The sequence below is a fragment of the Leptinotarsa decemlineata genome, unplaced genomic scaffold, assembly GCF_025532065.1.
Source record: "Leptinotarsa decemlineata unplaced genomic scaffold, Ldec_3_MD MMD2_tig00003736_RagTag_RagTag, whole genome shotgun sequence".
Lineage (NCBI taxonomy): Eukaryota > Metazoa > Arthropoda > Insecta > Coleoptera > Chrysomelidae > Leptinotarsa > Leptinotarsa decemlineata.
The window spans coordinates 4,925,104-4,948,084 of NW_027412593.1; the positions used below are offsets into that span (position 1 = coordinate 4,925,104).

Below are 22,981 nucleotides of genomic sequence, written 5' to 3' on the forward strand. Positions count from 1 at the left end.
AAATAATCCGGCGATACCAAAAAAAAATACTATACCCCAAAATGAAATTCGCCGATGTGGAATGAAAATAGTAGAGAATCCGTTAATAACGTTATGTAATAGGCACTATTCATCCAATCTTTCCAAAATCTACCCTGTCACTATTTCGTCGACCGAAACATACGATACGGTTTTTTCCGTAGCTGCTTTTTCCCATAAGATTCGCAGACCCAGGCCACAATTGAAATCGTTCATTTTAACCGAAGAAAGAAATAAATGAATTGGCATATGTGAGGATATTTAATATACCTATAGAGTGTTCTTTCGCGGCGCTATCCTAGTATTTTAAAACCTTTTAGAATTGTATTACGTTACACGATAGCTTTAAGTATTCACAATAAAGGGTACTTCGACTATAACTGCTCCAACTCCTAAACTACTTTCGGATCCAATATGAAACTTAGTATGGAATATCTGTATACTAAGATTTTTTTTGTGAGAAAAAAAAATAAAAAGGGCCCAAATAGAAAATTTGCCGTTTTTTCTATCTATATTTAGTTATTTATTCTAAGTATTTGTTACGCAATTCCACTATTCTTCTGGTTTCCATAACTGCTTGACGTTTGTTTATTATTTTAAATCTAAATCCTAGTTTTCTATCCAATTCTAAAGAGTTTTGTCACAGCAGCTCACGTTATGGTCGGAAGTACTCAAACTTATGTACCACATTGCGAAGAGTCCTCACGATTGGACAAATATGGCGACTGTAAAATAGGCGAAGCGCACGGTACGTTGCTCGTACAATTTCATTATTTGCATGTGTTGTTGAATGCTATATCCGCTCATGGTGTTTTGGCAAAACAGACTGAACGCATGACTAATTTGACATAAGTAGCTTCAACAAGATGGCCGCTATCGATTGTCAAAGTTCGGAATCCATGTTGGAAGACTATAATATATGTACCATTTCCAGTTCTTTACCAGGCATGATTCTAAAAAGCTGTAAAGTTTATCACTGTCATGTTATTCATTGCTTCCTGTGATGTTTGTTTGAAGGTGGTTGACAATGTTTCGTGGTGTATTTCATCAGTTCGGACTTCCATTGTCTAATATAATATAAATTGATTTGAAATCTCTTAAAAAAAAGATTAACCGAAAATAACAATTTTATTAAAATAAAACACTGAAATTACAAGGAAATAGCATACAAGCTACAACCAGAAAATAAAAAATTGAAATATTAATAAAAGCTGAAAATTAAAAAATATTATCAAAAATGAGAAATAAAAATAAAAATTAAAAGATTCCAAACCAAGTAACGTCACGACGTTTCGATTGTCCACAAAACCATTCTGGAATATTTCGAACGCAAATGATATTTCTTCCAATGAAATTAATATTTATTTTATATCTGTGACCGACAACGAACCCTTGCAGGTTCTTTGAACTCTATGAGTTCACTTGCGTGAGTTCATAATTATTTAATATCAGGAATCCAACTTCAGTTCTCCAATATACTGTATAAAAATTAATGTGAAATAATGATGTTTTGAACCTCGAGTTTAAACGAAATTGGCGGCCTTCATAGAATATATAACTCTTTTAATCAATCTCTGTTTGATTAATGCTGTATGATCTTAAAATTCGAAATTAGGGAGTAGTCCGGTCAAATTAGACTAAAAAATAAGAGTGAAGGTACATAAATTTACAACAAACTGCAAATGCGTGTAATTGTTCAAAACATAGTTAAAAATATGATTTTAAAATTTGAAATGATTGCGATGCCTGAAAAAAAATTTATTCGAGGTCAAAGGTCAAAAATCTCAAAAAAAATTGTTTTTCGCAATTTTCAGGAAAACGGTAAGTTTTATCATGAAATAACTTCTGATAAAAATTGTAGATCATAAAATTTTTTACAAAAAATGTATCAATACTTTTTTTTCTCAGAGCCACCGTTTCTGAGACACGACGGGTCAAAAAGTTGTAAAAGTTGTAATACTTACGTGGCATACTTATATGCATAAGTATGCCACGTATATACATATCTGAAGTTGTAAGTTGTAAGTACCTGTTGACCTTGTATTATTGCGCATGAGTATTACTGCAGCATTTCAAGATTAAATTAAGAAATATTTTGAATATGAATTGGCTCCCTACCCTTTATCGTTGTTTGATGACCTCGGGATGCGTAAAACACAGAAGTCTGCCATTTTCGATTGTTTCCAACAGGTCAATATTGAAATTAACAATACTAATATGACATACATCATTGACGGTGGATACTTACTACATTGTGTTGTGTGAGATAGTGAAGAAACATTTAGCATTATTTTAGATAAATACGTTCAGTATGTACGTAGACATTTTGGTGCCAGAACTACGGTCGTATTTGATGGCTATGCTGATTGCACGAGAAATATTAAAGCTGCAGAACAACGTCGTCGAACTTTACAACATCTTCATCTTCCGATATTGCATTTGATGAACTTATGACAGTTCCTACTAGTCAACAGAAATTTCTTGCAAATACAACAAATCTCGGTTCATTTCAATGTTGAAGGATAAGTTTATTGGCGAAAATATATTGGTTAAACAGGCTAATAACGATGCCGACGTACTGATTATTGAAACAGCTATAGAGCAATTAATTTGACAAATACAACTATTGTTGTTGGTGAAGATGTAGACTTACTCGTACTTCTTACTGCTCGAACTCCACCTGAAAAAATTATTTTCTTTCTAGAGCTAGGAAAAGTTCGAAGTCAAACCGAAATATATTCGTCAAAAAGTGTATCTACTTTTGCAAAGAGTCAAAATCATGTACTATTTTTACACGCAATAACTGGCTGTGATACGACGTCTGCATTTTACAGGAGGGGTAAAGCAACAGTCTTTAAAATGTTTGAAAAACTAGATTTAGTGCAATGTGCTAAAGTTTTCAAAAAAAGTAATTTGACTCAACAAGAAATTATCACCAACGGGATTCAGTTTCTTCTTTTTATGTACAAAGCTCCGAAAAAAAACCACCTGCTTAGATGAGAATCGATATGCATGTTTCGTAAAAAACACTAAAAATAAGAAACAGGTGCAATTAGCTTGTCTTCCTCCAACCTCAGTTGCTGCTCATCAACATCTTTTCCGGGTATATTAGCAAGTTCAAGTGTGGCTCGGTTATCAGCTAGACCCAAAAGACTGGGGTTGGAAGTTGGTCGACAATGCATAAGAATCTACTCCCACCTGCGCCGGAAAAACTGATGAACACAATTTTTTGCAACTGTAAAAAGGGATACAGCGCTAAATGTGGTTGTAAAAAAAGTTGGACTGTTGTGTTCTATGGCATGTACACATTGTCAAGGCCAGTCATGTTCTAATGCTGTATCACCAATAGTGGAGGATTCATTTGATACCAACGAGGAAACATGCGATACATCACTCTTGACGCAGTTTACGTACACCCAGGATGAACATCAAGAAGAAGTATTTGATGGTTATGACTCAGATTTATTTTTTTTTAATTTCAATCGCTTTTATAATTTCCAACCCTTCCTAATATATTTTATTATGCAACTTTTCAATTTGACAGAATCACAACAGACATGTGGAATAGGCCTACTGGGGAAACTACGTTAAAAAAAACGCGCTAAGTAAACTACCTCATAGGTGGCGTGGAAACGTGTGCATATAATGACGATTACAACTTTTACAACTTTTTGACTCATCGTATCTCAGAAACGGTGGCTCTAAGAAAAAAAAGTATTGATACATTTTCTGTAGAGAATTTTATGATCTAAAATTTTTATCTGAGGTTATTTTATGATAAAACTTACCGTTTTCCTGAAAATCGTGAAAAACCAATTTTTTTTCGAGGTTTCTGACCTTTGACCTCGAATAAATTTTTTTCCAGGCATCGCAATCATTCGGAATTTTAAAATCGTGTTTTCAACTATGTTTTGAACAATTACACGCGTTTGCAGCTTGTTGTAAATGTATGTACCTTCCAATGTCTAGATTGACCGGATTAGAGGGAATTATTACACTTTCACAATAGTCAGGAAAAAGAAATTCAAAAAGAATTGTTTGGATAGAGTCTTGTAGTTCGAAGAGGAGATATCGATGGTTCATCTGTTCATCTTTTCGAGCGATATGTTTCCATCCGGAACTGGCAACGCCGGTGCTTCTTCAATACCACATGAGTGCCGAAGGTGAACATGCTGACATCAAATGCATAAGGGTCTGGGGTCAGGAACCTCTATATCCAACACCGGCAGCAGTATTTTAAAACTTGGGACTTTCACAGAAACAATATCAGCGTGAATCCACAGACCGTGAACTTGATAAAACTAAAATATGTTCTCTGAACGTGGACTTTATTCAGGAAGAATCTTGTAGGGGTTGAGTATTCCTTTAGGATCGAGCATAATTTTGAGATTTTTCATTGAATCCAAAGTAGTTTTAGGTTTGACCATTTTCAAGTATTTCGCTTTCATGAAACCAATTCCATGTTCTGCACTAATGCTGCCTTTATAAGCTGCAATTCGTTCAAAAATATATGGTTCCACATGCCGCTTCAAGTCTTCAGAGTACTCTTCGAGTTGAATTTGTAAATGAACATTTCCATCACCTACAATAAGAAATTATTGAACAACTAGAATAGGGTGTTTATTTCTTCTGGTTTCATTTTATTGAAGAGGGCGATTATCAACATTCAAAATTCTGCAACATATTCGTCGGAAATAAGTTTGTCCTCCAAATACTAGTTGCACGTATAGCGAGTTCATTTATTCGAATACGAAGTAAACAATTTCTAACAGATCACTTTTTGTATTTCTCTTAATTAAATTAAACTTTGATAAAATGTTCTTGAACGAGAAATGCACAACTACAAAAGAAACAGTTTGGTAAATTTTACTCAAATTATGTTTTTTATCCATCATATGAAACACTTCATTTCAACTCGAACTCCATTAGCAACATAACAACGTTAAAATTCCCACTGAAATGCATTCAACAGCAATGAAACTAGTAACATTTCATTTTGTAAGTTGCTTAACTGATAGTAAAATTTCAGACGTTGCCGAGTCGAAAAAAACTCGAAAACTGTCAGTCTTTATTTTCTTTTCAGACAGAACTAATCATTTCTTTTGATGAGACCTGCGTATATTCAATATGCCTAAAGCATTGTCAAAATAGTCCCAACAAATACCAAAAGTAAGTAAGGATAATAGCAATAAAACATATCATCAGTACAAACAAATTTGAAAGTTCGAAGTAGTGCACATGTTGGCAACGCCGTAGCTTGTCATCTTGTGACGCCATTCATTTCTTAAGGTAAACAATCAATAATAGATCAGAATGTTGATTTACATATTTTACGGTGAAATAAGCAACAGCTTCGCAACCTGCAGCGCCAAAATCGATATCGTTAATAAAAAAGTTTTAAGATTTTCAATGCGTTTATCATGAAACTTGATCAGTTTGTTTTCATCTAGGTGTAACAAAGTATAAGTTAATAATTCTCATGTACAAATCATGAAATTATAAAACAACAATAATTAATTGGCGCTCCGGGGCGACTTCATTGATTCCAGTGGCATATTTGCTTTTTCTGCTGCAGGAAAACCCGGAAAAACCTGCAGCACCACAACATCTGAAGATCTTGATCTGTTAATGTCCTCTCTCTCATAAAACAAAATGTAGGGTGTCTCCAGAGGCTCCAATAATTTCAATACATCGTCAGAACACTTCGTGACACGATTATCGTCAAACTTAAACCAGTCCGTTTCGTCTTTGACCAAGGCGTAATAATGACCAAATTCAACGTCAGAACCACAATGAACAGTGACTGGATGAATATTAATTATAATAGTGGTCTGATATACCCTCTCTCTCATAAGTTATATTATTTTTCGTAAAATATTAAATACCAACGCAAGTGAATCGTTGAAGAAGGTAACCTTTTATTAGCTTTCAGTATCGATCCTACGGTCAAATAAGGCAGAGCCACTTAAAAAATATCGTTAAAAATAACTGCTCCGATATTTTAAGAAATTGAACAAACAAAAGTTTATTTTCTGATAGGTCAAGTGCCACAGACGAAACCAAAACATCGTTAATTTCAACTGCAGGCATATCCCCCCGATAAGGAAATAAATAATAAACCTGTCTGCTACCAGTCAAGTTAGCCAGGGGAGAAAATACTAAAATAGCCATTGAAGCGACACATGAGTATGAGTATTGTAAAAAATTTCAGAGTCATCTTATTGGTAGGATTTTCTAGTAGATTTTGAAGTGCGACCCACTAACTGGATTGTGGCTAAAAAGTTTTGAAAAGACAAAAAAGGCAGTCGCTTACGAACTCATAAGTAGGTCGGTTGGATTTCCTACAAAGTCCTGGGGAAATTCTTGAGTGGCTTGAAACACGAGGTATTTCAAGTCATTGTTTCTATACATATCTATGCGTCCCTTTCACGATCAGTGATCAACAATATGATACATATATCACATCCGAAATCTCTGCTGATGGGAACTCAGGGTTTTTATCCGATGAAAAACAAAGTAATAACTATTCATTAAAAATATTTCAATTGAATGCACAGTCAGTGACTAATAAAATTAACAAATTGGAAGTTCTCGCATCAGAAGAGAAACCGGACATTATTAGTATTGTTGAACACTGGTGTGATATTGAAAGTATTGAGTTCATGTCTATACCTGGTTATGAAATTGTGTCCAAATTTTGTCGCTCAACTCATATACATGGGGGAAAGGCAATTTATGTTAAATCAATGTATCGCGGAGCCTAAATTTTGAGAGATGGTCCGAAGAAATCCATTGTGAATGCAGTGGGATAAAATTAGTTGTAGAGGACAGAAATATTTGTATATAGATAGATCTCCAAACGGTAACTTTGATATATTTTTGTATAAATTATTTTGCATATTAGAGAATAGTGTAGGCTTTACTGATGATATCTTTGTATGTGGTAACTTGAATGTCAATTACCTAGAGAATAACTACTGAAAAGATCCAATTAGATGAACTACTACTCAATTTCAATTTACAAGTGACATCTTTGACACCTACTAGAGTTTTTACCAACCAGTCAGGGAAAACTTCATCTACTAAAGTCGATTACATACTAACAAACGTTGAGAACATGTTTTGCAAATCAAATGTTTATGAAGGTAGTTTCAGTGATCACAAAGTATTCACAGTTACTAATAATATGCCATCAGTGAAATCTAAAATTGTTGAACAATCTTATGTTATGTATAGAGATGTATCGCAGCTTAACTTGAAACAACTCTCCTTGACATTGTCCAAAACCAGTTTTGATGTAATATATAACAAAACTGATATAGATTAGAGCTTTCTGGCCTTCATGCATATTATAAGTGATGCTATCGATAAATGTTGTCCGACCAAAAAACACAAATCGTCCACTAGTAACAAACATAACTGGATAACTCCTGAAGTTAAACAGGCCAGTCTTGATTTAAAAAGTATGCATTGGTTATGTAAAAATATAGGCAACGAAGATTCTCGTGCTGCATATAAAAAAGCGAAGAAAGACTATGAATCATTAATAAAAGCTTCAAAGTTGAATTTTTACGAAAATGTAATTAAGAATTCTAACAATAAAAATAGAACAGTTTGGAACCTAGTCAACAAAGAATCGAATAGAAAAAAAAATCAAAGAGATATTATTCTCAACTATAATAATAAAGTAATTCGAACATTCTCCCAAATATATGGGAATAAAATTATTCAATCGGTTACCAGACAATTTCAAGCAGATGAACACTGTATCATTTGAAAAAGCAGTTAAACATTGCTTCTTTCTAAGGCCTACTATAGTATTGGGGAATTTCTCTCGGACCATCTCGACTGAATGGGTTCATGCGGCTTTGGCATGACATATTCAATTTTTATAACTACAATTGTTTTATTTTTTGGAATTCTGACTTTTATTGTATAAATTTTTATTGTATTATTTTTATTTACGGATCTACAATTTTATCGTTTGATGTGTTTTTATGTGCTTAATACTGACCTATCCTATACGTTTGTCATCGTCTTTAAGGATGAATAAATATTATTATTATTATTATTATTATTTTTTCACCGTAGTGTGCGCTGGTCAGGTCCTATCCCCCGAAGCCCCGATACATTCGGGAGGGCGTGCCAGCATAATCAACCAATGACCACTCCCCACACCGTGGGGTAAGTGATCATTGGGTGCGAGAATCATGTGCCCTGAGCAAACGCAGTGAGCCAAGAATGACAGCCTTCTGCATCTGTGCGGCTAAGATTTATTATTATTATTATTATTATTATGGATAATGCCTCAATAAACTGCACATCTGGAAACTAATTAATAAGTTGATAGTTATTGATGGTAGGTACTATCACAGTAGGTGTAATAAATAGAACAATACATTATTTTATATGCATGGATTTTTGGAATTTGTATTACAATATTGAAAGAAAGCAACAAGATATGTGTATGCGTTCTTCAGATTCTATATAAGTTCTGCATAAAAGTAACTTCGATGTTAAGATTTTTATGTTTTTTGGATATTTATCTTCCACAGAAAGACACTAATAAAAACTGAATATAATAGAGAATGGGGAATAATTTGTTTTCTTTTTACACCTGCGTAAAGGCCTCTGTTATAATTACGGACTTACCCAAATGCCCGTATCCGAAAACTCGCACACAAGAGTTACCCATATGAGCTCTTATTTCATCAACAATTGTATAATAATTATCAGTTGGTAAAGATATGTCATAGTAGAACACTGCTCCACATGTTTTATAACCATTTGTAATGTTTTCGCGTATAGACCAAATATCCTGAAAATGTAGAGATGGATACAAACTCGTTTTTGGCGTTTTGTAAGCTGGTTGTTTTTAATACGTTAATCAAGGATTTTCAAGTATTGGAGAAATCCATCAAAAAAGAAGTATGTGGAATTGGCCGATTCAGTAAAACTTTATCGTGAGATTTTCAACAATTTATAAAACCGCATCACGTGTTTCAGGCATGTTCAATACTGATTCATTGTATAGTGGAACATATGTTGCGATTTTAGCAAACTGATTAGTAAACATTTTATAATGAGGTTTTACTCAAAAAAGAGGGACTATCGCTTCCTCTGTTTTGTCCTGTAGTCTTGAATATACTTCACCTGAATTTTATTAGTTTCATTGGCTACAGTTCCGTTTAAAACCAATTCCTTTTCCAAAGTCTCTTCGAAAAACATGTTCAATTTTTCTTCGTCATGCTGTTCGTTACTTCCAGATGTTTCGATCATTAGATAAAACGGGTAGTCTCCAATTGGAGATTTCTGATTATTCCGTTCCTTAATAAAATCCATCGTAGGGGTATCCATCACCTCCACTGCAGATAATATCTCGCCCAGTTTATGTTTACTAAGTGTGAATGTTTCCAAAACTTTGTCGAAATTTTGTAAGCCTGAAAATACATGTTTTCTCAAAATTATTTTTCACTTTGGAGCTAAAATAATAATAAATTGTTTTCATATAGGAAGACACATTTTTTTGATTTTGAGTAATATACTTTTTGTTTTTAACGGAATCCAAAATATAACTAATATACGTTTTTTTTTCTGCTGCGAGGATTCTATTCACTACTTATCTCGAAATAAGTTGTCTAGTGTCAGTCAAGAAAGCTTTCAGATTTCGACATTTCAAATTGTACGTTGGGGCATTTTTCAATTTCAATGGTTTCACGAATCATTCTGGCCTCATAAGCTCTTTTGGAAATTGTTCTATATGGGTCAGGTAGAACATGGTATTTCGTATATATCCTGTTCCTCATTGTGTATCGTATATTTTGGTGTTCTTAAAAGAGTGGAGATTTGATTGTTGGCTGTGAATACTGTTCTTACGTTATATGCCTCTTCAGAATTCATGTCACTTTGTCGCTAACTCCATGGATGTAAGGGAGAAAAGCTTTTGGCTGGTCAGTCTGTTCATAGGGTAGTTCTGGGTGTGGGGTTTGGGTTTGCTATCGTTGAATGGATCTTGGGCTTTGGGAGACGGGATAGTCGTTTTGCTGAAGGGCGGCTTTGAGTTTGTATAGTTCTTTGGATCTATTGTGATTGTCAGTGAGTCTTGTAGATCGGTGTATGAGATAATTCAACACGGGATTCAGCTGGACAGGATGATGATTGGACTTAGCATTGAGAAGGCTTGGGATGTGGGGGTTGAGAAAACCGGCCATCGGATACCTACTTCCATGTAGCCCCGCTGGATACGGGAATGACAAAATCACTTGTAGTTCTGTTCTTCCCTAACTGAATGACATCCTAACGATGGCTTAATCCTAAGATGTGTGTATCCGTGCCGAGAGGATGAATGACACTGAGCCTATTAGCTGTCACAACGGAACCTTCGAGATACCAGGCGCCCTCTCGTCGTAGCATCGCCTTGTCACGGTAACGCGGGGCTCTGCCGTGATTGACCTTCTTTCTCTAGCTACTCGTGGGACTTTTATGGACAGAGTAAACTTAAAAATTTTTTCTGACGCCGAGTCAGATGGATGTCGAGATTACGATTTCAACTGAGGAGCGAGAGCTTCTCAACACTCCACCTCCTGATCCAATAACTGAACCTAAAAAAATGGTTTGGTGGTGCAGCCAGGAAACGACTGAGTCGTCTCTTCAAGAGCGGAGTACCTTATGAAACCGCCTTGCACCAAATTCTTGAGCGGCGTACGCAGAATCTCTCTCAGGTGGAGGAACAAACCCCCCATGAACAGGCTAGCAAACGTTGGCGCTCAAGTGATGATTCACCAGAACCAGAGGTAAAAAAAGCCCTGTACGGATGAATCTAAAGGTCGCCGCACATTCCCAGACTCGCACTCGTTCACGACACTGCGCTAATGTCGCTTTGACATTAAGGCTTCGTCAGATGTAGCTGGCGTGCAAAAAACCTCATATGGGAAGGTTGTCGCAGGTATCAAGGTGGGAATCTTTCACCTTGACTATCCGACTGCCTCATTAACGAAGAAACAGCAGAGCATATACTTTGTGCCTGCCCCGCTGGGGACCGAATCAGGTTTTTAGAGTTCGGCAGAGCCGTACTCTTACCATCTGACCTGAAAGACCACTCACCATACAAACTAATCGGCTTCGTTGAGAAGCTGGGTTCATTTGGTCGAGTGTGAATAGGTGTGAGCCACGAAAAACCCTTGTGGTTTACGGTGGAGGGTCGAATGACCCACTCACTTTGGACCTAACCTAACCCAGCATTGAGACAGCGATTGATATGGGTAGATTTTCAGTAGACTTGTTGGACTTCGGGATGAGAACGTCCAGGAATGGGGGTGAGTTATTATTTTTGATTTCCATTGTGAATTCCCATGTTAGCTGTAGAACAACGGAAAACACCAGACTTGGTGTTTAATCTATCAAACTCTCATGTCATAATTGTTATTATCTTACCAAATGGTTAGGTCGGGAGAAAATTGGATCAAATACGGACTGACCTCGAAGAGGAGAAAATGTAGCTTGTGTCATGATCTGATAATTAGCATTAACAAAATTGCCAGTAAATAAAGTATATTACCGGATTATACGATAAAGAAACAATATCTTGGCTAAGGGGGATGAAAAACGCAGTTATCAATTATTCAACTCACCAAAGAATGCAACATTTCTGAATTTTGGTCGTGATGGACATTGCAAAGATACTTTCGTTACCAAACCTAGAGAACCCTCGGATCCAATGAAGAGATTATTCAAATGATATCCACTGTTATCTTTTTTCAGGGCGCTTACACAGTCAACGATAGTACCATTTGCCAGCACCTTAAAATTTGGAAGTTTATTGGTGAGAGGAGTAATTTATCTTATGTGATGGAATTGGCCGACACTTGATGAAAATACATAACTCATTCAAGTAACACTTTATTGCGAGATTTTCACTGGAAAGTTTAAAAATCCCTCAAGGGTTTTTATACAAAATCTCACAATTAGTTTTTACTTGAATAAGTAATTTATCTTGATAATTCTCATACCACTTCCAATCCAAGAATATTCCCGTGCATATTGCCGTATCGAATGAGTCTCATCCCCCCTGCGTTTGTAGATACATTTCCACCGATATGACAAGAACCTTTTGCTCCGATATCCAAAGGTACAATGAGGCCCCTTTCGGATAAATAGTTATCAAGATTTTCCAGAATGCAACCTGCCTGACAAGTCAGAATCCCTGAAAAGAAAAGATGATCATAACAATACCACTTCAGAGACTTTTATACTCACCAGCTTCCTCATCCAGCTCGATAATTTCGTTCATCAACTCAGTAGATATTATTATTTCATCAAAAACTGGTACCGCTGCTCCAACAACATTGGTGTTTCCACCTTGTGGACAAACGGCAAGTTTGTGATCATTACAAAAAGAGAGTATTTTTGATACTTCTTCGGTTGATTTTGGTTTCAATACTATGGCACTATTACCTATAGAAAATCAAAATTCAACGCTATATAGTGTTCGTATAGTTTTACAAAGAGTTAGCTTTATATTTAGTTTTCCAAAAAAGGATTGTGGTTATTTTTGATATAATAGCTTTGAGATTCTTAAAAGATTTCAAGAACTCATTTATTAACAGATTGAAAGATTCTCGTGAAATAAAGTGAACTTGAACTTGAAAACATTGAAAATATAAAAATCACCAACACATTTCAGTTATAATTAAATGTTTTGAAGAATCGAGGTAGTCAATAATATTATTGGGAAAGAAAGGTTTTGGCTTTCTACTACTCCATCTTGATACAAAAAAAAATTAAATAATAGTACTTTCAGAACAACGTCATTTCAGTTGAACACAAAGAAAATATATCATTCGTAGATTGTTTAACAGATCTAAAGAAGGGATTATACGGAATGAATGAACAATATTGACACAGGTTAGAATGAATATTACTGGAGTTTTTTCCAACACCAAATCGTTATTTTTAACACCTCGGCACGTGTTTCGATCACCAAGTGATCATCTTCAAAGAGGAAGATTAAAACTGTGTAGTAATGAATATTACTGGAGTTTTTTCCCAACACAAAATTTTTATTTTTAACACCTCGACACGTGTTTCGATCACCAAGTGATCATCTTCAAAGAGGGAGATTAAAACTGTGTAGTAATGAATATTACTGGAGTTTTTTCCCAACACCAAATCGTTATTTTTAACACCTCGACACGTGTTTCGCTCACCAAGTGATCATCTTCAAAGAGGAAGATTAAAACTGTAGTAATGAATATTACTGGAGTTTTTTCCCAACACAAAATCTTTATTTATAACACCTCGACACGTGTTTCGATCACCAAGTGATCATCTTCAAAGAGGAAGATTAAAACTGTGTAATAATGAATATTACTGGAGTTTTTTCCCAACACCAAATCGTTATTTTTAACACCTCGACACGTGTTTCGCTCACCAAGTGATCATCTTCAAAGAGGAAGATTAAAACTGTAGTAATTAATATTACTGGAGTTTTTCCCAACACAAAATCTTTATTTTTAACACCTCGACACGTGTTTCGATCACCAAGTGATCATTTTCAAAGAGGAAGATTGAAACTGTGTAGTAATGAATATTACTGGAGTTTTTTCCCAACACTAAATCGTTATTTTCAACACCTCGACACGTGTTTCGCTCACCAAGTGATCATATTCAAAGAGGAAGATTAAAACTGTAGTAATGAATATTACTAGAGTTTTTTCCCAACACAAAATCTTTATTTTTAACACCTCGACACGTGTTTCGATCACCAAGTGATCATCTTCAAAGAGGAAGATTAAAACTGTAGTAATGAATATTATTGGAGTTTTTTCCCAACACCAAATCGTTATTTTTAACACCTCGACACGTGTTTCGCTCACCAAGTGATCATCTTCAAAGAGGAAGATTAAAACTGTAGTAATGAATATTATTGGAGTTTTTTCCCAACACAAAATCTTTATTTTTAACACCTCGACACGTGTTTCGATCACCAAGTGATCATCTTCAAAGAGGAAGATTAAAACTGTGTAGTAATGAATATTACTGGAGTTTTTTCCCAACACCAAATCGTTATTTTTAACACCTCGACACGTGTTTCGCTCACCAAGTGATCATCTTCAAAGAGGAAGATTAAAACTGTAGTAATGAATATTACTGGAGTTTTTTCCCAACACAAAATCTTTATTTATAACACCTCGACACATGTTTCGATCACCAAGTGATCATCTTCAAAGAGGAAGATTGAAACTGTGTAGTAATGAATATTACTGGAGTTTTTTCCCAACACTAAATCTTTATTTTTAACACCTCGACACGTTTTTCGATCACCAAGTGATCATCTTCAAAGAGGAAGATTAAAACTGATGTAGTAATGAATATTACTACAATATTACAAATCGTTATTTTTAACACCTCGACACGTGTTTCGATCACCAAATGATCATCTTCAAAGAGGAAGATTAAAACTCCAAAGGCTCCAAACAGTGCATCATAAGTACAGGTTAGAATACCAACTCGTAATGATTAGTTCCAAAAACATTATGATAATTTTCAAATACATTGTTATTAATAGATAATAACATTCATATTGAAGGGAATAATATAGGATCTTTCATTAGGTGCTTTCTATCTTTAAATTTGAATAAAACAATGTGTGTTGTGATATAATATCTAAATTTTGAATTCGTTTGGAAGACCTATTGATGCCATTATGTGTGAAATATGTGTGGAAAATGGGGATTGGATATTCTTATGCTGCACCTGGTTGGAATATTCAGAGCCTCCCTAGCTCTGAGGTATATTCCCAGTAAGTGAAGAGAAGTACAAGTAGTATTTATTCCCAAACCAGGTAGGATGGACTACACCTTACCAAAAGCATTCCGTTCTTTTTAAAAACTATTGAGAGGCTATGTGAGCGGTATATAAGAGATGAAGTACTAGTTCACAACCCACTTCATTCAAATCAGCATGCATATACTCCGGAAGGCCTACTGATTCAACCCTTCACCATGTGGTTGGCAGAGTCGAAATATCATTGACAACAAAGAATCCACCCTGGGTATATTCATAGATATCAAGGGAGCGTTTGATAAAATAACCTTTCCAACAATGGGCTTGTTTCATGATTTTTGGTTTATAGTTCACTTGATAGAAATTTTAAATTGAAAAACAGTGCACTTTATTTCATCTCTCTAAATACCGTAGTTTTCCCGTAATTAATTATTAAAAATCGAATGTGGTATGGTGGTGACGTCACGACCCTATTCCCGCTTCTTATTTGATTGACCAATAAAAACAATAGAAATAATCAACATTGCCAAATCGTAAAATTTACGGAGCCTATAATTATCAATTTCATTATGGAAGTGTACGTGAACCCGTTAACGTTTCGATTAATGAAAAATTCTCCACATGTAATAAAATGTACACGATAAATCATGTTTGGAAATAAATTCTACATCTAAAATCGGTACACAAAGTCGATAGATCACAAAATATTTACCTAAACTATGATTTTATGCAATATTTAATAATAAACAGTTATGAAAATCAAAAAATATAGCAAACTGGATTAAAAAATCATTTCAAATATTCGATTTATTCTACAATCCTCAATCTGTACAACTGCAATTTATTACAAAAAAACTTCCTACATACATACCTCTTTCTAATTTAGATACTAAATTGAAGCGTTATAGGCTCGCTTGGGTAATCTGTTGAATCTTCCAAAACTTGAGAGGCAGGCTGAATGAGGTCAAGTATATACAGAATTGATTGTACTCGAACTGTCGTCACTTTTTAAATGATTTCTATGAAGTCTTGGAACAGTAGAAGGATTGTAGTAGTTCTTTATTTTCAATGAATTAACGTTTCAATCAATGAAAAATTCTCCACATGGAATAAAATGTACATGAAAAATCATGTTTGGAAATGAGTTCTATATGTAAAATCAGTACACAAAGTCGAAAGATCACAAAATATTCATCTAAAATATGATTTTATGCATTATTGCTATTAAATTCAAGCGTAATATGCTCGCTTGGGTAATCTGTTGAATCTTCCAAAACTTGAGAGGAAGGTTGAATGAGGTCAAGTATAGACAGAATTGAGTGTACTCGAACTGATCCAACAAAAGCTTCAGAGATAATACCATTAATCATATGATAAAATTTAATGAAGTGAAGTTAATACTTTCTGTGGAGAATACTTGAAGTTGAAATAAAAAACTGTGTCATTAAATTCAATATTTTCGTCTCCCTTTCATTTATAGTCACTTTTTAAATGATTTCTTTAAAGTCTTGGAAGAGTAAAAGGGTTGTAGTTCTTTTTTTCAATGGATCCGATATGACATACATTGTGATATGGGTACTCCATTTTCTCCATGAGAAAATGAACAATCAATTGAAATTTTTTTCAATTATTCATTCATTTTTTTAAAATAAAGCCAGCAAACAAATAAATATACAATAATAAGATCACCCAAATGCACGAATTGAGCATAAAAATGGACAATAATACTTGCCTCGATAAAAAATAATGAATGATTTTAAAAGACAAAAAATATAAATCAAAAGAAATAGTGCGAAAGTATAGATTGGCTAATATTTACAATGACATAAAAAAATCCAGTCGTAGATAACTGTGAGACCCTATATTAGTGAATATGAAAATGTGTAAGTTGCAAATGTATTGATAAATTATGTCATTATCAATAATATAGTTGAGAACAAACCTCTAACTTGCAAATACCAATCCACATTATACTTTTCTAAATCCGACGAATCCATAACAACTCTATTTTCGCCTAATAAACTTTTGAAAAAGTGTATATGGTCATTTTGCAAATAATTGAAATCTCCTCTGGTAACATTAAAAGCATTCTGAAATAAAAAAAAAACATGAATGTAGATAATGTTGAAAATTAACTGATGTAACATGAGATGATTTGAAAAATTTCATTATTTTTTAAATTTTTTATAGCGATATGTAGAGTTGAAAATGTTCATCAGTAGAGAGGTATTCATGAAAATATAGAAACCGTTCCAAATCAATTGATTTGAATGTCCATCATGCAGATGGGTTTCACAATATTTTCATCACACACGATCTCTACATTACGTTAGCTTTTTTACTGGTCCTAATACTTTATCTGGCGGGAAAATTGTCATAATATCTAATCTCAAATATTTTGCTCTCAATGCTTCGACTTTCAAGTTCTAAAACAACAATTTGGTTAATCTTTTTAAATTAATAATCATAGGTTTCGTTTCTACTATATGTTTTGGTTGCATGAAACTGCAAAATAAAAACATCTGGAATTTCTTAAAATTCTATATAATGCGGCAGGCACTATTTTCAAATATGCATGCCTCTTAACATTTTTTTGAACTAACTTTCATGATGATATTCGTTTTCATACAGTTTAATTAGAAAATGAGAGAAATTAAATAAAAAAAGGCATAGGTACTTCTTAATCTGAAACTAATCTCTCCTTCCAACAAAACCAAAAATCGGCTATGTTAACATGTTTTTGAACAACATTCTATCACTCACTTTTGTAAAATCTGGTTTTTTGTGAAAAAGCGATTGATTTCCTCTCCCACTTTTACTCAGCAATGACTGCACTCTTGAATTTTTCACGAAACTTGAAAACATTTTGCATTTACTTCAAAATGACTTTTCAGTAGGAAAGTATTATTTTTATATCGTTAGTCTATCTTAATAATATGTATGTAAACACAATATCTGTAAACATCAACTTTATCTTTCGAAGGTTATGAAGATCACTTGATTTATGAAATATCTCATTTGAAGCGTGTGGAAAAAAAATCTCCTAATAACATACTTACATATTCTTGAATAATATTTTTTAATTGGTCGTAAGCCTGACGTGTTTTGATTCTTCAACAGTAATTATAATAATAATGTTCATTCACAGAAAAACATTTCAAATAAAAAACTACATAAATATGGAAAAAACAGCGGCAACACAGAAGCAATGTGAATATTGCTTGTGTGTGTTGGCTATCCTAAAGCTAAGAGTCGTAAAAATCTACACGAAGCAGTACTATTATATACATTCATTTACGAACATTCACAAGAATATTTGCTGATATGTTGCTCCTTACAGATTTATAATTTTTACAACTTCTTGTGTTAGCTGTGTGTTGGCTATCCTAAAGCTAAGAGTCGTAAAAATCTACACGAAGCAGTACTATTATATACATTCATTTACGAACATTCACAAGAATATTTGCTGATATGTTGCTCCTTACAGATTTATAATTTTTACAACTTCTTGTGTTAGCTGTAATATACCCCACTTTGTTTGAAGGTGGTTGACAATGTTTCGTGATGAATTTCACTAGTTCGGACTTCCATTGTCTATTATATAAAATGATTTGAAATCCCTGAAACAAGTAAAAAAGAATAATTAAAAAAGAATAGTTGAAAATAACAATTATATTAAGCAACAATAAACCTGAAATGAAATGATAGTAAAATAACCTACAAGTAAAAATATAATAATTGAATAAATAAAAATTGAAGGAATGCAAAAAGAAAATAATAAAAAAATAAAAAAGTGTAGAGATTCCAAGTCACGTTAGTTCACGACGTTTCGATTGTTGGTATCTGTTGGTATCTGTTGGTATCTGTACAATCTACAGTCATCACCCGAAGACGATTGTAGATACCAACAATCGAAACGTCGTGAACTAACGTGACTTGGAATCTCTACACTTTTTTATTTTTTTATTATTTTCTTTTTGCATTCCTTTAATTTTTATTTATTCAATTATTATATTTTTACTTGTAGGTTATTTTACTATCATTTCATTTCAGGTTTATTGTTGCTTAATATAATTGTTATTTTCAACTATTCTTTTTTAATTATTCTTTTTTACTTGTTTCAGGGATTTCAAATCATTTTATATAATAGACAATGGAAGTCCGAACTAGTGAAATTTATACCCCACTTTGCTATACCACTTTGTTAAAATGTGCAGATCTCTTTATTTTTATTTATGTATAAACTGTCATATGTCAAAAAAACTAACAGTGAGGTTCTTCATGAACCCAGAGCCAGCCAGAACATCAGATCTCATCCCTTTAGATTTTTTAATATAGGAGTAAGTACCTTGAAAATAAAGGGTACCTATAATTTCCAAACATTGACCATTTGAAATAGTTAATGAGCTGATATACCAAAAGAATTTTAAATAAATTGTGATAATGATTGTTTAATTAAATGATGAAGTGTATGTACAAGATTTACGGAAACAAGAGTACTTTCGGATTATTGATGCAATCCTATCTGACATGTAGAAAACAATTCGTCTCCTATAACGGTTATAAATCTAGAACATATATAGCTTCTTCTGGTGTGCCTCAGGGCTCCAACCTAGGCCTTTTTTTGTTTTTATTGTTTATTAATGACTTATGTGAAAGTTTAGCTTGTGAGCGGTTATGCTTCGCGGATAACTTGAAATTATTTTCTATAATTAAGGAAGTAGGTGAGTGTGGAAATCTTCAATCTCAATTAGAATTTCTTGTTGCTTGGTGTAGCAATAATAAATTGAAATTCAATGTGGAGAAATGTAAAGTAGTGAGTTATAGTCGAAAAAAAGAGGTTTATACATTCCCGTATGTAACACAGGATTCAGATCTGCTGAGATGGTAATGAGATCAAAGACCTAAGGGTAATATTTGATCATAAATTAACATTTGGTAGACATATTTCACAAAAAGTTTCAGAATCTCTCAGAGCTAATGGTTTCATTGTTAGAAATTGCAGAAACTTTCATAATATTAAAGCCATGAAGCTGTTGTATTTCACCTACATACGTTTGAAGATGGAATATGCAAGTATCGTCTGGAGTCCATTCTATGAGATTCATAACATAGCCATTGGAAGAGTTCAAAGAAAGTTTTGTAAATTTCTTATTTTCAGAATAGATGGTTCTTACCCTGAGAGAGGTATCAGTAATAATGTCATATATGAACATTTGGAAATTTTTATTCAAGTTAGTGAGAGAGATAGTTTGTCCTAAAATTCTTGAACAAATTAACTTCAATGTACCACGGCCAGCTTCACGATCTCAATCCATTTTTAGACCTCTCAGAGCAAGAACTAGCATTATGCTCAATTCCCCAATATGTTATGTGCATAAATTTCAATAGCATTTGTGCCCATGGTGATTTATTCTCCACTAACCTTCACAACATTATTAGATTTGCTAACATGTACTTGAAATAGGTAATTAGAATTAGTTTTCCTTTTTTGTTCATTTTATTTTTCGTTTATGGTTAAGCATTGTGGATAAAATTTTATATTGTCCTGTAAATGGGTAACTGTTGGACAATAAAGCTATTATTATTATTATATTATTATCAATATTGTATTATTTTCTATCTACTGTATGCACATAATGTATTATTTTCATAAATAGCTGGAACTGCATCTAAGATAAATCGTAGTTATATTCCAATCGATCATTTATAAAAAGGATACATGCCTCTAAATACAATTTTTTTAGGAAATGGTGAAGATGAAAATAGTTTACCAGTTTTACTTGCAAAAAACTGGTTGAAAATAATATTGGTTGTAGTCAAGCAAAAAGTGATGCTGATCATTCAATTGTAAATCATCTTTACATTTTACATTTACATTTTTTAAATGTATGGAAAATCCAAAAGTACACACGCCTTCAGGGGATTCTCAACATACAAATATTCCTCCTCGGCGCAAGAAAGCATATGAATTAAAAATTTGTGAATACTTATATTTCTTTTTTTGATGAACTATATTATTTTATGAAATTAAATAACTGGAAAATTCTCATCTTTGTCGTTTCTGATCATTCGTTTTTATTCATTCCGGTATCATTACTTGGCGTTGAGCTGGGAATTCCCTGTCAGAGACTTGGGGTTTTCCCTTAATAGAAACTCAATCAAATTATTGCATGCATCATACGCATTCAAGCTTCATGTTCCTACAGTATAGTCTCCAAAATTATTGGATGTGAAAATAAAAAATAGTTGATATATGTAACCGTTACTATGTGGTATATTTGTTCAGAAATGTTCAGAAGTATACACCAATTAGTGGTTCCACTTATGTTTTTTGATCAAGTACTTTTTTGGTTTTTCTCATTTCGTCTTCAATCGAGGACCGCCTGCCCGGTACTGACGATGCCCAATAGGCTGAAACAGCTGTATACCGGTGCCTCTTAAATTGAAATCAATATGGGAATGATCAAAAAGTATATATATATATATATATATATATATATATATATATATATATATATATATATATATATATATATATATATCTTTCTATCAATGATGCGTCCATCAATTAGCAATTTACATCTGATGCTGCGTCCACCGCACTATTGCGTCCGTATATCGGACGCAGCAGTACAATCTTTCAATTTCCATCTCCTTCCATTGCATTACCTCATATAACGCATTTTTCTGTTGGAGGATTGGTTACCGGAACCACCCCTTTCGTTCGGACCATTTTCCAACAGCCAATCAGGAAACATTGCTGCATATTGATATTACATTCGGACGCAGAATTCAAGGAAGTTTGAAAGAAAATGAATATTTTCAGTTGGAAGGAATACCGCCAGAGGCGCTCATAAATATTCGTTTTGAATATTTAAATTTCAATTTAATAATAATGCTGCGTCCATCGATTTGGCAACATTGCAGATTGTCTAGAAGGCAGTTGTTAGTATTTGAATTCACGTTTAATATATGTTCGTGTATGTACATTTTTGATAAAAATTAGTACAAGTGGTCGAGGTGTCAGAATACTGAAAATGCTTGATAAGTGGAAGATCCTTTTTTGAATACATGCATTTTGGAAAGTAACTTTGTATAAACAATTACCGAGCTGGTGGCTCAACCACAGCAGCGGTAGTGGATATAATCAGTGGCATAGTCGAGAGCCTTGAACAACGGAATCACACAGCTATCACGTTGTGCGACCTCCTTGAAAGCCTTTGACTGTGTCATCATTACACTTCTATTGAAAAAAATTATATTTTTATGGAATAAGAGGAGTTGCATTTTCACTTTTTGAATCGTACCTGAAAAATTGATTTCAGGCAGTTCGTTCCAATAATAGTACATCAGATTTTAAGGTAATTGTTAATACATTCATAATGAACAAAAAACTTGAAGCATATTTATCATAACTGCAATAGTTTGAAAGTTATTATAATTATAAAAGCGAAGGAGCGAATGAAAAAGACAAAGTAACAAAGTATCACAATATTAAAAGTTTTATAAAAAGTAGAAAAAATCAAAAACACAGTTTCTGTTATTATAGAACAAAGTATTAAAAAAATAATTTGTTCATAACAATTTTTTTATAAATGAACAATAGAAAAAAAAATTTAAAAAAGGTTTTTTTCAAAACCTTAATGAACAATAGAATTTATGATTCAAAAAATTGAAAAAATTGAAAAAAGATTAAAAAAAAGTTTTTTCAAAACCTTAATGAACAATAGAATTTATGATTTAAAAAAACGGTTCCTTAATTTTAATATTTAGTTGCAAAAAACGATTGTTAATTAACAAACGCATTCTTCAGCAACAAAGAATTTTTTTTAAGAAACCATTTTTCTTCTGAAAATCATGATTTTTTTCAATAAAATAATGCAAAAAAAAAAATTTTCGATTGCTAATAAACAATGTATTTGTTTATAAAAATGTATTAATGATAGCTGTGGAAAATTGAGAAAAAAATATATTAATAATCAGTTTTCAGCCATGAGACACTGAAACAATGAAAAAATTGAAAAAAAAAAAAACTTGTAATGTATTTTTTATAAAATTATAATTTTCAATTGTCAATGAAAAAATAGAAAAAAACAATTTTTTTATTTTGACAACGGTAATCTATTTTTTTGCCTATTGAGGATAACTTAACCAAAGGAAAAAAATGCCAGGGTTT

At 33.2% G+C, this 22,981-nt stretch overlaps 1 protein-coding gene across 2 annotated transcripts; it reads right to left on the reverse strand.

Annotated features, from left to right (window-relative positions):
• Positions 1–1,127: 1,127 nt before the first annotated feature.
• On the reverse strand, positions 1,128–17,792 carry LOC111508459 (D-2-hydroxyglutarate dehydrogenase, mitochondrial). Of its 2 annotated transcripts, none has more exons than XM_023163960.2 (8): positions 17,566–17,792; positions 16,745–16,892; positions 12,274–12,471; positions 12,027–12,220; positions 11,649–11,817; positions 9,172–9,458; positions 8,671–8,836; positions 1,128–4,600 (listed from the first exon to the last, which is right to left on the reverse strand). In XM_023163960.2, the coding sequence occupies exons 1-8, from the start codon at positions 17,665–17,667 to the stop codon at positions 4,347–4,349; spliced, it is 1,518 nt and encodes a 505-aa protein (XP_023019728.2). In that variant the 5' UTR covers positions 17,668–17,792; the 3' UTR covers positions 1,128–4,346. The 2 variants fall into 2 exon arrangements, with proteins under 2 accessions (XP_023019728.2, XP_074034438.1); XM_074178337.1 differs by lacking the exon at positions 1,128–4,600 and adding an exon at positions 8,126–8,284.
• Between the last annotated feature and the right edge of the window lie 5,189 nt (positions 17,793–22,981).

Coding starts and splice junctions, on each gene's coding strand:
- LOC111508459 (XM_023163960.2), bottom strand. CDS start 17,667: ATGTTTTCAAGTTTCGTGAAAAATTCAAGAGTGCAGTCATTGCTGAGT. Junction 16,893..17,565: donor AAAAACCAGATTTTACAAAA/GTGAGTGATAGA, acceptor TTTTTATTTCAG/AATGCTTTTAATGTTACCAG. Junction 11,818..12,026: donor ATATTCTTGGATTGGAAGTG/GTATGAGAATTA, acceptor CCAAATTTTAAG/GTGCTGGCAAATGGTACTAT.